This window comes from Pterocles gutturalis, unplaced genomic scaffold (assembly GCF_000699245.1).
Source record: "Pterocles gutturalis isolate BGI_N339 unplaced genomic scaffold, ASM69924v1 scaffold22676, whole genome shotgun sequence".
Classification (NCBI taxonomy): Eukaryota; Metazoa; Chordata; class Aves; order Pterocliformes; family Pteroclidae; genus Pterocles; species Pterocles gutturalis.
The window spans coordinates 1-9,742 of NW_010098410.1; the positions used below are offsets into that span (position 1 = coordinate 1).

General features: G+C 37.3%; 1 protein-coding gene across 1 annotated transcript; it reads right to left on the reverse strand.

Moving 5' to 3' along the window:
* Nucleotides 1-633: 633 nt before the first annotated feature.
* Nucleotides 634-9,488, reverse strand: LOC104457921 (protein zyg-11 homolog B-like; the record flags this gene model as incomplete). Its single annotated transcript, XM_010072916.1, is given in 8 exon segments — nt 634-795; nt 1,404-1,454; nt 1,536-1,635; nt 2,261-2,325; nt 2,496-2,672; nt 3,273-3,413; nt 6,064-6,818; nt 9,317-9,488. Coding segments are annotated over 8 exon segments (1,623 nt in total), but the record flags the coding sequence as incomplete, so codon positions are not given.
* Nucleotides 9,489-9,742: the final 254 nt, after the last annotated feature.

Genomic DNA, 9,742 nt, shown 5'->3' on the forward strand with positions numbered 1-9,742 from the left:
TTGCCAAGACAGTCAAGGACTTTTCAGCTGCTCATGCTTTGCCAGTAGGTAAAGGTGCAGGAGAAGCTGGGAGGGAGCACAGGCCCAGTTACTAGCCCAGGATTTGATCTTAGGTATAGGATTGAAACCCAAATTGGCCAATAGTCTATTCCATATCATGCACATCATGCCCAGTATATAGGTGAGGATCTATCCAGAAGCACTCTCTCATACTTTCTCTCTCTTTCACACTCGGACTCTCAGGCACGTGCTTTTCTTTCTTTTCTGGGATTGCAGTTTCAGGACTCTCGCTGCTCCAGGATCTTTAGCTGGGAACACGCTGGGCCTTGGTCATCAGGTGGTGAGCAGTTGCACTGTGTACCACCCATTTGTATATTATTACTATTATTATTTTCAATTTTATTGTAGCTCAGTTATTAAATTGTTTTTATCTCAACCCATAAGTCTCTTCTCCCTTCACCCATTTAATTCTCTCCCTGAATTCCTCAGGAGGGGGGAGGGTAAATGAGCGGCTGCCTGATATTCACAGGTAGCTGGGTTTAAACCATGACAATAACCATTTTTACTTATTATTGAAACAATGTTAATTATAAACCTATGTTGATAATCCACCACAAAAACTGTACTCCTCACCTCTAAGACTCTCATGAAAAGTTCTAGCCCTTGATTCTCAATGAAGTGCCGACATGTTGTTGGAGATTCATCAGTGAGGTTCCAAAGTGCACTCAATGTGAACTTGAGGGTAGTATCTACAAGATTCTGATTTGTTTTCTGTTTAACTATCTGTAGAAGTTGCTGGAAAAAAAGCAATCCAAAAATCCCAGTTACAATTGCGGATCAAAAAACGTACTAGCTCCTCTGCTTCTTTCTGCACAGACTGGGGTAATGCATTGCTATCATCTATACACAGAGTAAAGATCTATATCTTTAGGGTCAAACTATACAAAATAAAACAGCTATTACACTTTTTACCTCCCCTTTGAACATGGCTGGCTGCTAGAGGAATTCTTTTGTCTTCGCTGTAATTACACGTGTAGTACTACTACAGAGGGCACAAAGCCATCCACAGAACTCTGGACCCCACATGAACACTGACAGCACTAGCCATTTACTTCAAATATTCTCTTTTTGAGCATCTTTTGTCTATATTTTACTTCGTATTAATTGTGTCAAATTTTTCCACTCTAGCTTCTTTTCATCTATGCCAATATGTCTCATTACCTTACCACTGGCTCTGATATTATCTCTAACAAATTCTTTAGGCTTTTCTCTTCTAAAGAGCTTTCAAATTAATACAGGTTTGTGTGTTCTTAGAATTCTATCTACTTATGTTTAGGAATACTGTTAGCATAAATAGCTGGAGAGGATGGTATTTTTAACTGTCAGGAAAGTATCTGACTTACCCTAACAATAAAGAGCTCTGCGCCAAGTTGAGCTGTTTGCTCTGTTGAAAGCTGTAAACAAACAAAACCATATCAACAATTTTTCATACTTTAAAAATATTATCCTGTCACCTCAAAGCTTTAATCTTGTACCTTTGCAGCAAGAATGGAAATTATGGCTACAGCCATCCTTTGCATGTTTTGATCTTCATGATTACACAGCCACTGCATAACAAGTTTGGCTGCTTCAAATCTGGAAGTTAAAAATAAATTTAGTTTTCAGAAGTCTTGCAAGTCTTAGTAAACGAAAGATGTACACAGACAACACATCAGATAAAAATGCACGCAAGACAAAATAAACTGGAAGAAGTATCAAGGCACAAAAAAGTAGAAACACACAGTGAAATTATACGTATTGCATGAGCCTCACTCAGCTTTGAGTTGTTTGCTGAGGGTCTCTTATTTCTAATTATATATCAAAGTGCACAGAAATTGCTTCCAAAGAAGAAAGAAAAATCAGCACCATCTTGTGAAACATCAGACCAACACACTTCAAAGTATTTGGGCAAAGCATTTAAGCAGAAAAACCTGAAAAAAGCAATCCCATAGCACCCCAGAGAAATCCTGACTTCTATTGCATGCAATTAGTGATAGACCCATCCAGGTAAAGTAAAAAATACCTGTATATCAAAGGATTTTTTTTCAGATCTCTATTCAGTTGCGAATTACAGGCCCAAAACAATTTAGGCCAGACAAATTCAGCAACTGGAATGATTTAAACTCAGTAAAACTGAGACTACAACCAAACCTTCTGAAGGAACAGACAAAGAAAAATATTCTGCAATGCTACAATTCATTTTAACTGACATAAAACTTGCCTGTTAAATGGAACATCCTGAAGGATTCTGTCACTGCACAGTGAAAGAAGGCAATTCTTTTGAAGCTATGAGAAATGAAAAAGAATTACTTCATCAGAGACATACATATTTCAGAATACTTCCTTACTATGAATCATTAAACATTCTTCCATGAGGTCATGAGATGTGGAAAAACTTTTTGTAAGATCCACAAGACAGGGAATCCTACAGAAAATCAAGAAATTTCATCTTTTACCTGTTGATGATTTGGGAAGTGTTCCATGGCCTTCAGGAGCAAGTGAGTGACATCTGCCAGAAGTCGCACAGGCATGCCTGCTGCTAAGTCTTGCTTGGTTAGGTTAAAGACACACGCACTTGCTGCTAACTGCACAGGCAAGTTCTGGGGGTGATTTCTCATTCCAATAACCACAAGCTGAAATGTAAGAGTTTTGCCCATGTTAGTTACTTACACATTTGCGCACTTACCCCAAGAGCAATCCACTGTTGCTTGAGGCCGCAACAATGACTCACAGCACCCAATTTCTGCCTCCCTTTTACTTAAGTGAAAAATCCATCTGGTGTGATTTTAATTCTCAGGAAGAACATTTCCTTCTGCTCAGTGATTCAAAGCTGACAACTTTAATTCCTCCAAGTCCTTTTGCACTGGTTGCAGCATCCCCTCAAAGGAGATGCTGCATGGAATGCAAGAAATTCTTAGAAAGATCCAAGGTTTGCTCTACACACTGGGATAAAAATCACCAAACCCCTTCAGAGATGAATGAGGTAGGACAGAGTTTCTGCAGAGTAACGGTAATGACGCAGTGGCTTGTTTTTTTACCTAACATAAAACAGTACAGGGCATCTTGCACATCATTATTGTTTAAATACTTGTTAGCTTTTATTCAACATTACAATTTTAATCTTAAAAATCACAACTAAAAATGTAAAAGCTTATGAAATAGTTTATACCAAGGTTTTGGGATGGGCTTAGTTTAAGGAACAATGCATGATCATCAAAATTATATTATTTTACCTTTAAAATTTCAGGCTTTGTTTTCTCCATCACATGCGTCAGGCTGAATAAATGAAATAGTGCTTCTCTCACAAAGAAGGCCCGTTCACTGTAACGCTTCAGTGCTTCAGAAATCTGAGTTTCATTTGCTTCTCCCGACACCTGTGAACAGAGAAATAATCTTTAGTTTAAGATGTCATCATTTTACTTTAAAATTTTGTTCTTAAAAAGTGCAAAGCTGCAGTTTCAAAGGTGATGATATTTTCAGACAAATCCTTCAGTAAGCAAACAATTACTTTATCTGGCCATATTAACCCAGAACTACACTTCATTCAAACATTCTTCATAAAGAAGATCCACATTATAAGCCAAAATTAGGCTTTAAAGAGACCTGTGAGAAACCACTAAGTAAAAGTAGCACTTCATAACCAACAAAAGCTGCTTATGATGCACCAAATGCCTAGAAACACTATTTGTAACCAAATGTTCTGTCAAATGCAACTGATAAACTGATTAAAACAATATTTTGGCTGCAATTTTTTGGCTCTGGGTTCTAGCTTTGGCAATTAAAAAAAAAAAAACTCCATTCTTTGTCTACATCAAATTTCCTATAAGCTCTATCTGTAGCAATAGCTTTCCAGCACCATGTTAAAGAACTAACTTATGCTCTCTGCAAAAGAAGCAATTCTTAAAACGAGACTTTAAATATATGTGAAAACTAAACAATGAGCTAACTTAGGCAAAGACTGCATTAGAAGCTATGAGCTACTGACTTAACGTGAGCTTAAGTTCAGAATATTAAATCAGCAACCATCTGCAAGTTTTTCCACTTCCCAATCCGCTGTATTTTCCATTTAACTACATTTTGTCTACTTTATAACTCTAAGTTATATAACTGTAGACAGTTTGCTCCTCAGTCCTACTATTTAATGAATCATTGCTGCAACCACTGTTCTTTAAAATTCTTAGGGAAGCGTGCAGAACTTGTCCTACTTAATATGTCACGTAAAGGAAAGCAAATGTTCATAGATGAAGTGTCACGTTCTGTGCATCCTGTATCATATAGAGCCAAATTTTTTGAAACTTGCTAGATCAGGAATATATTACAGCCTTGGGAGAACTGATACCATCCTGGATTTTGTTTTATATTCTCTATCGATTAGAGCAGGGCAATCATATTTACTGACATGTTTTGCAGCCAGTTACACAGTATATGAAGAATTTACACTTGACTTCATGTTCTCAGCCATAATGTCTGCCTAGTGTTCAATCTTTTCAAGAATTTTCTATAATCAGATTTCACAGGACTGCTGTAAAGACAGTAACCTTTTACTTCTGCTGTCTCCAGGAGTGCTGTCCCCTGTTCATTCTTTAGCAGTATCTAGACTAAGCAGCATCTACACTAAGCAGCCGAATACTTCAGTACAGTCACTAATGAATTTTAGGTCACAAAAAAAAAAAAAAAAAGGAGACAAAAAACCCCAGTCACTGCCTACAGTCTCTTCTTGACAACTATGCCTTAAAAAAAAAGCAAACTGCTTTTTTCTACCTGCTAACACTTCTACAAGTCTTTCATTATTTTTACATTATTAGAACCTTCTTCTTCCTGCCTTTTCATAGCATAGTCACTTGTATGAAGCGTGTATTCTAAATAGCAAGAATTGTATTGAATTATTTTATACCAAACATGAGATATAATTTCCTGATGCTGTAGAACATCACATCAAATGGGAACTTGCTTTCTCCAACAATGCATTTCAACATCCATACACATTGCTATCAGCTGTGACAACTAAATACTTGAGACTTGGCCATTAACAATTGTCAAAAATTTCAGGGAAAAAATAAATTATAAAATTGTGTAGCCGTGTTACCTCACTTGCCTATAACAAGAGCATTCTGAATTTTAAAACTGAAATGCAACACTCAGCTTGCACAGGAGACAGACTGAACTATGGACACATTATGCAAACTCTTCCTCATTACCTCTGCAGTTTTCATCATCCTCATAGCACAGCAGAAAACAAAAGTCAAAGATGATATAACACTGACATGTCTAAAACATCTCTTTTTCTTCTTTAATTCTGACCCCTTCAGAGCAGGGACAGAATAAACTCATTCTCCAGTGAGTGCACGCATATTCTACAGAACAGGGAATGAAGTCTTGTTGCCTGGCACTAAAAAATAAATAAATGCACTTCAGCAAACATCATCTCATCCTCAGGGGCTAAGTAATTTAGGATTTGTTCAAGAAGAGGAAGTCTTTCATCCTAAGTAATTGCTTCTTACATGTTCATCACCAAAAGACCTTTCAAGATGGGTAGAAATATTGTAATAGGAAATAGAAGTGGTGATGGAGCCAGCAACAACAGCAGCCAAGTTATTAAGTTTTATTGCATCTGCTGTGTTGATCATGAACTGCTCAAAGCTTATGCAAATTGTACCTCCACCTCTTACGTATTGCTGCCTTATGCTAGTTACTGTGCTGGAATCTAGAGAATATTATTGCAGTAAATTACTTCAGGCTAGACAAAATTCATCTCTCTTAGATACAATACGTTAAATCAGGATCTAAGGCTCACTGAAAAGGCACAGAAAACAGATGCTTCTTACAACAGTATTATGTAAATGTAGCAGTTTCTGTGCTGGAATTAAGCAGGAATTTGACATAAAGTCAGTAATTACAATTAACAGTTAAAGAAAGGAACCTACAGCCTCCTTCTGAAACACCCACATACATTTGTTACAAACAATTAGTCCTGTTTTTCCCGCACATTGTAATTTCTCAGTAAAATTAATTTCCTCACTTAACCTTTAGGTTTCCTTCTCCTGTTAGGAATTCTGAGTAGCCTGCATCAGTAGCTAGCAGGCCTACAAACTGCATTGTGGGCCGTTGCTGAATAAATGCTTCTACAGCTTTATCCGTAACATGTTTTCTTCCAGAAATATCCAAAGACACAAGGTTAGGCAAGATATCTTTCTGTTCCAGCAAACGAAGTGCTATGTCTGATGTGAACTGTTTGTCATCCGAAATATCAAGGTGATTCAGGTATTTTAGTTCTCTTATAACATCCAGAATCTGGGTTGTGGTCATTTTCAAGCATTTCAGGTGGTGCATGGTCAAAGACTTGAGTCGGTCTTTGCAGGTGAGTAGTGCTGTTATGTCAGTGACAGAGGTGTTCGATATATCCAGACTTTCTAATCTAGGAAGTGAAGCAACATCTGCCAAGTCCTCATTGTAGAATAGAACATTGGTAATACTCAATGCACGAAGCCCAGACAACTGACTGAAGCACCTCTCGTACGGGTCTTCTAAAGAGAGGGTTAGTGAGTTCAGCACAAGGCATTGCAGATTTTGTTGGATCCATTTATTGCTGCCAAGTCCACTTATAATGTCTGTGATTGTTATATCTGCATTCACCCCAGTAGCATCAAGTTCTACTAGCTTGTGATGGCAGAATGCTTTCCGGAAAGCCACGGCAGAGATTTTTGCTTTCTGGATGCACGCTCGTTTCAAACGCATCTGGTTGCCTCGGAAGATGCCCACAGTTCCATCATTCAGAAGCCCTGTTGGAAAACAGCATTAGTGCTTGGCTCCAGTGTTACTGAACATCACTTTTATTTTGAGAGCCCAAAAGATATGAAGTGTTAACAAAGAAAATTAATTGCAAATTAGTTTTTCTTGGATCATTATCCTATTGATCCCAAAATTTTATATTTGGGATTCCATTTTAAGATTATAATCTCACTTTCAGAAAATTCTAGGTTTAAGAATAGGACAGATAAATTAAGATGTAGTATACACACATTACCTGTTTGGTTCAGAACATGGAACACAATAAATAAAATGTGGATAGGATTGAAAAACATTCAGATTACTGCCTGCATTTTCTGGGGTTTCTCACTGAGCTGGTTAGAAATGAGCTAAAGACACAGCAATGTTAACCTCAAGATAGTACCAGCAATCAATGACCAGTTCTCACCTTCCTTGAACTCAACTGAATAATTCAGTATTTGATTGAATTCATAAGCAGGATCAATACACTAAACTAAGCTAATTAAGTTCTTCTATATATCCCTCATGAAGAATGTAGGAGTGTTGCTCAGAAATAAGTTGAATGTGAGGAAAAAACCTAAGAAGTGATTCAAAGAGGAGAAGGAAGAAAACTAGGAAAGGATGGGAAGGAAGCACAACAATCTTGTTGAGATTATTATAATTTTGCTTTGTAGCAAGAAGACTGCATGAGTAGTCTTTTCTTGCAGCATACTGGCAACATCCTAACTGAAATCATTAATTCCACACACAGGACTATCCAAAACATGTTGAAAACACCAAGATTTCTTACTTGTATCTTATCAACAGGTTTACTGCTTTATAGAAAGCCATATGAGAAGGGTATGGTTACACAAGCGTGCACACAAAAGGAGTAGGAGGAACATGTCCCTCTGGTTTCACTCTAGAGGGTTATAAATGTCAACACGCCTGGTTTTTATCTCCTATCTTCAAGCATACTGAACATAAAAAAGAAACTCAAAATGCAATGTATGTGAATAAAAACATAATCGCCACTACAGTTTGGATTTAAGTCACCTACTAGTAATTGCCACTGGTGACAAAGTCCAATTAATAGTAATATTTGCGGACCTTTCTAAAGAGCAAACTGTTTAGGCATTTCTGACCAAGTAGTCAGGGCATTCCTTTTTTTGCAGAGAAAGCAAAAACATGGAATGAAACAACTGGTACCCAGCAGAAAAATTAAATGCAATAAAATATTATAATTTGGTTGAAGTGTTGCTAAATTACTTCTTAATTTTTGCTCATGTTTTCATTTAAGGACTGAGGTTAGGCTCTCTCACTGGCCTGCCTTAGCCATACCCTGTTTATCTGACATAAGGGTTTTTTTTCCCTCCTGCACTCTGATACAGTGTTTGTGATGTTTCAGTTTCTGGAACTGGCTTCAACACTACTAGCACTGGTAGTAAGTTTCTGTTAATTCCCCTTAGCCACACCCTGTTTATCTGACATAGGGTTTTTTTTCCCTCCTGCATTCTGATACAGTGTGATGTTTCAGTTTCTGGAACTGGCTTCAACACTACTAGCACTGGTAGTAAGTTTCTGTTAATTCCATTTCCCTTAATCTGATTTCTCAGGACTACTCTAAATAATTACTTACCAGAAAGTAATGTACATTGAAGATGAAAAGTTTTTGAGTTTGCCTTTTTTTAGGACCATTCCTTCTTTTATATCTCACTAGAACAACTTGAGAAAACTAGAACACCAGAATTTGCACAATAAGATCCAATCAAATCTGCACCTATAGGATAGGGTGCTTGGTCTGCATAATTTTTCTAGTTTCACATCTCACCTCTAGTCTCCAGGATCTCCAGGAATGGTTCTCCTGCCTCTTCTCTAGGGTAGTCTATACATTCACTCTTTTCATGACAAGAAGCTTTTATTGACACAACATTTCTTTTTATCATGCTTAAAAGCAAGCAAAGGAGAGGGCAGCCCTCTCTTCAAAGATGTGCTGACAGAGTATATGATAGGCCAATACATAAAATGTAAGAACACCACAATGTGGTTTTCACAGATGTTTACACTACTCTTGAAACCCACTGCTTTCGAGCAAATAATTCCACTTCAACAAAGTGCACTATTTTAATGAAAATCACAAGATTACTTCCTAGTTTAATCACAAGGACACACAGTGAAGAAAATTCAATTAATTGCAAGAGATCTTGAAATATTTAAGTTCTGCTAGAAGTAGCAGAATAAATATATATATATTTTTAAGTGATTGAAAGATCTGTTAAAGAATGTTCACTTAAGGGAACATTAAATTAAAATCACAAACCCAAGTCTAATGACTGTCTATTTAGAACTATCTATATGCCAATGCAACATTCAGCTGAAGCTGTGGAAAAGCGAAAATAACAGAAATTCTCTATAAAGAGATTAAGGAACACAGTTTTAACAGCTGCAACAGCAGATTCTACTAGAAAATACACTAGAACACATTCCAGTAAAGCATTTTCAGTGATGACCCACAAATAATTCTTTTTACCATGAAATGCCATCGTCTGCAGCAATCGATCAGCCACTTCTTGAGGAAACATTCCTGGCTCCTGCAAGCATAGTGTTCCATCTTGCCTTTCCGTGCAAAACTTCTCTAGGTTGGCAGTCAGGAAATTCAAACAGATATCAAGCAAAGAATAAGGAGAAGCTTCCTCCTGTCATATGCAAAACACAATGAAACAAAGGAGATTGCGTCAAATCATTCTCTCTGCCTACGAACCTTCCATTACTCTATAATGTTGGTGTTAGGCAAATCGTTCTTTTTTGTTGATCTGATTCTCATTGGAATTGGCAAATATTACAAAAGGAGACATCTCCCTTAGAGCCAGCAGAGTCCGGTCACACAACAAAGAACTGGCCAAACTGATGGGCAGCCTCCTCCCCCAGTCACCTCCAGAACCACATCCAGTCTGGT